At 37.4% G+C, this 3,147-nt stretch overlaps 1 protein-coding gene across 4 annotated transcripts in view; it reads left to right on the top strand.

Moving 5' to 3' along the window:
* The window catches only part of PIK3R3 (phosphoinositide-3-kinase, regulatory subunit 3 (gamma)), a 153,273-nt gene that overhangs the window by 107,963 nt on the left and 42,163 nt on the right, over positions 1-3,147 (top strand). For all 4 annotated transcript variants that reach the window (XM_011946723.1, XM_011946737.1, XM_011946732.1 and 1 more), the window contains one exon: positions 2,213-2,311. In XM_011946723.1, coding sequence (XP_011802113.1) covers positions 2,213-2,311 — 99 coding nt within the window. The remainder of the gene's footprint in view (positions 1-2,212; positions 2,312-3,147) is intronic.

Genomic DNA, 3,147 nt, shown 5'->3' with positions numbered 1-3,147 from the left:
CTGCTAATTTTTGTGTTTTTAGTAGAGACAGGGATTCACCATGTTGGCCAGGGTGGTCTCAAACTCCTGACCTATGGTGATCCACCTGCCTTGGCCTCACAAAGTGCTGGGATTACAGGTGTCAGCCACTGTCCCTGGCTGAAAATCTTTAAATTATGAGTGTGATTATTACTTCTAATACTGAGGATGGATTTCTAAATAAGTGACACTTAGACATTTAGGATAGTTACATGTGTTTTAGAATTAAAAATATTTGTGGGTACTTACATTTCTGTACTTTTCTTTCTCTAAGCCAGTGATTCCAAAGTCTTTGCATGAACAAAAATCAATTGAGGTGGAGCCCAGGAATCTGCATTTTAACAGCTTCCCTGGGTGAATTTGATGCAGTCTCTTTACACACCCCAATTTGATAAACAGGACTCTAGGACAGATTTGTTTTCTGGGTAAAGTGTGGTTTTAGATAATTTTGAACCCAAAGAGGGAATTATATACATTTAATTTGAATATTGTATTTTCTTATTAAATTTTTTTTCTTGTTAAACTTTGCTTTAATGGGTCTCAGATGTATTTTCTTTTTAAAGCCCTATCCATTTCTGTCAAATCAGTTTCCAGGTTGATGCTGTATTCCTCAACACGCTTATCTATCCCTTTCTCTTCTCTGTTCTCTTCCTCTACCAAAATGGTATTTATTTAATTTTTTTTTACTCTTACAGTTTCAACTGTTTTAAGAGTATATTTGCATTGTTGTGCAGCCATCATCACCATCCATCTCCAGTACTTTTTTATTTTCCCTAACTGAAATTCTGTACCCATTAAACAGTAACCTTCCATTCTCCCCTCCTTCAGCTCGTGGCAACCACCATTCTGCTTTCTGTCATATGAATTCAATTCTAGGTACTTTGCATAACTGTAATCATATAATAATTGTCCTTTTGTGACTGGCTTATTTCACTTTCTTCATACGTCTTCAAGGTTCATTCATGTTGTAGCATGTGTCAGAATTTCATTCCTTCTTAAGGCTAATATCTTATTATATGTGTGTGCTATATATTGTTTTAATCCATTCTGTCCATTTAATCCAATCTGGACATTTGGATTGTTTCTAACTTATGGCTGTTATAAATAATGCTGCAGTTAATATTGGTGCACACATATCTGAGTCCTTGCTTTCAGTTATTTTGGGTATATACCTAGTAGTGGAATGGAATTGCCAGGTCATATGGTAGTTCTGTATTTAATTTTTTTGAAGAATCTGGCATCTGTGTGTTTTTTTTTCCCTTTTCCTTTTTTTTTTTTTTTTTTTTTTTTTTTTTTTTTGAGATAGAGTCTCATTCAATCTCCCAGGCTGGAGTGCAGTGGTGCAATCTCAGCCCACTGCAACCTCTGCCTCCCGGGTTCAAGTGATTCTCCTGTCTCAGCCTCCCAAGTAGCTGGGATTATAGGCGCTTGCCCCGCCACCACGTCTGGCTAATTTTGTATTTTTAGTAGAGACAGGGTTTCATCAGGTTAGCCAGGCTGGTCTCGAACTCATGACCTCAAGTGACCTCTCTGCTTCAGCCTCCTAAAGTGCTGGGATTATAGGCGTGAGCCACTGCACCTAGCCATTTTATTTTAAAATTGATTAGAATATTTCTATTTTAATATTGTACAATAAAATAGTCTATTATTTTTTATTTTAAGATCACATGGTTCTAATATGATTCAAGGGTCTTTTATGCCCCACCATTTCCTGTAAGTGTTCTAGTTTATGTCTTAAAGTCCTAAACCAACTATACAGAAGGAATTTGTTATCGGGACAAATTTAAACTGGGAGAAAATCCTATTGAAAGGTTATGAACTTAGTGAATTTTCCCCCTTCTGTTCAGAAACAGCTGCCACTGTTGCTTAAATATAACCTTCTAAACAGCCGCTGTTTTTTTCCTGAAACTTTACAAGTTCAGACCTGCCTAAGGAAGCCCTAAAGGCTTGATGGAAACAGTATCTCTTACACACATTTGAAATCTGGAAGAGTTTAAAAATCAAATAGCTCTTCTGTAGATTGCATACCACCAAAAATCAAAACAGAAAGAGCATATTTAATGCAGGGAAGAACTAAATGACCTCTAAAGGGCTCCATTATTCTATAACCTACTGCCGAAGCAGCCTTAGCAGTAACATGTAAAGACAACCAGTGTTGACATTTTTTCATTTTTCTTATAATTCTGTTCTTCAGGGAGGAGGTAAATGACAAATTGCGGGATATGCCAGATGGAACCTTCTTGGTCCGAGATGCCTCAACAAAAATGCAGGGAGATTATACTTTGACTTTGCGGTAAGTACTTTTCAGTCTTTTGGCTAGTGCTCTACTGATGTTATTTTTATTCTGGGTATACAGATATTTCTGTATTTAAATCTTTATACAATTTTTCATATTTTCATTTATGTACATAATTTCCAGTCTGGCTAATTCTTTTTTTCTATACATTAAGTATTTAAACATTTTGTATAAAAATGGCAACTTAAAAAAATGTAGAAAGTAAATGAAAAGGCTAAAATCCCAAAATGTAAGGGAGTAAGAAGCATACAGTTGACCTTATAAAGTACGTAGATGTCATGGGCATATGGGCATATTCTTTTTTTTTTTTTTTTGAGACGGAGTCTTGCTCTGTCTCCCAGGCTGGAGTGCGGTGGCATGATCTCTGCTCACTGCAAACTCTGCCTCCCGAGTTCATCTTTCTCCTGCTTCAGCCTCCCCAGCAGCTGGGACTACAGGCGCATGCCACCACGCCCGGCTGATTTTTTTGCATTTTTTTTTTTAGTAGCGACGGGGTTTCACCGTGTTAGCCAGGATGGTCTCGTTCTCCTGACCTTGTGATCCGCCCGCCTGGGCCTCCCAAAGTGCTGGGATTACAGGCGTGAGCCACCGCATCCGGCCGTCATGGGCATATTCTAAGGGTAAAAATGAATCTATCATTCGAATAACCCTTTTATCTTCCTTTATGCAGACTTTAGAAAGCAGAACTCAACATAATTTTGGTTGATGAGGATATATTGAAGATAAAGCAGTTCCCAGCCTGTATCATGCTTTCCGTATGGGCATATTAGAGTCTTTTAAGTGATGGATGTATGACTTTTTATGTTTGCACGTATTTTTTTTTTTTTTTTTTT

This window comes from Colobus angolensis, unplaced genomic scaffold (genome assembly GCF_000951035.1).
Source record: "Colobus angolensis palliatus isolate OR3802 unplaced genomic scaffold, Cang.pa_1.0 Scaffold106, whole genome shotgun sequence".
Lineage (NCBI taxonomy): Eukaryota > Metazoa > Chordata > Mammalia > Primates > Cercopithecidae > Colobus > Colobus angolensis.
This window is presented reverse-complemented; position numbering and strand designations above follow the sequence as displayed.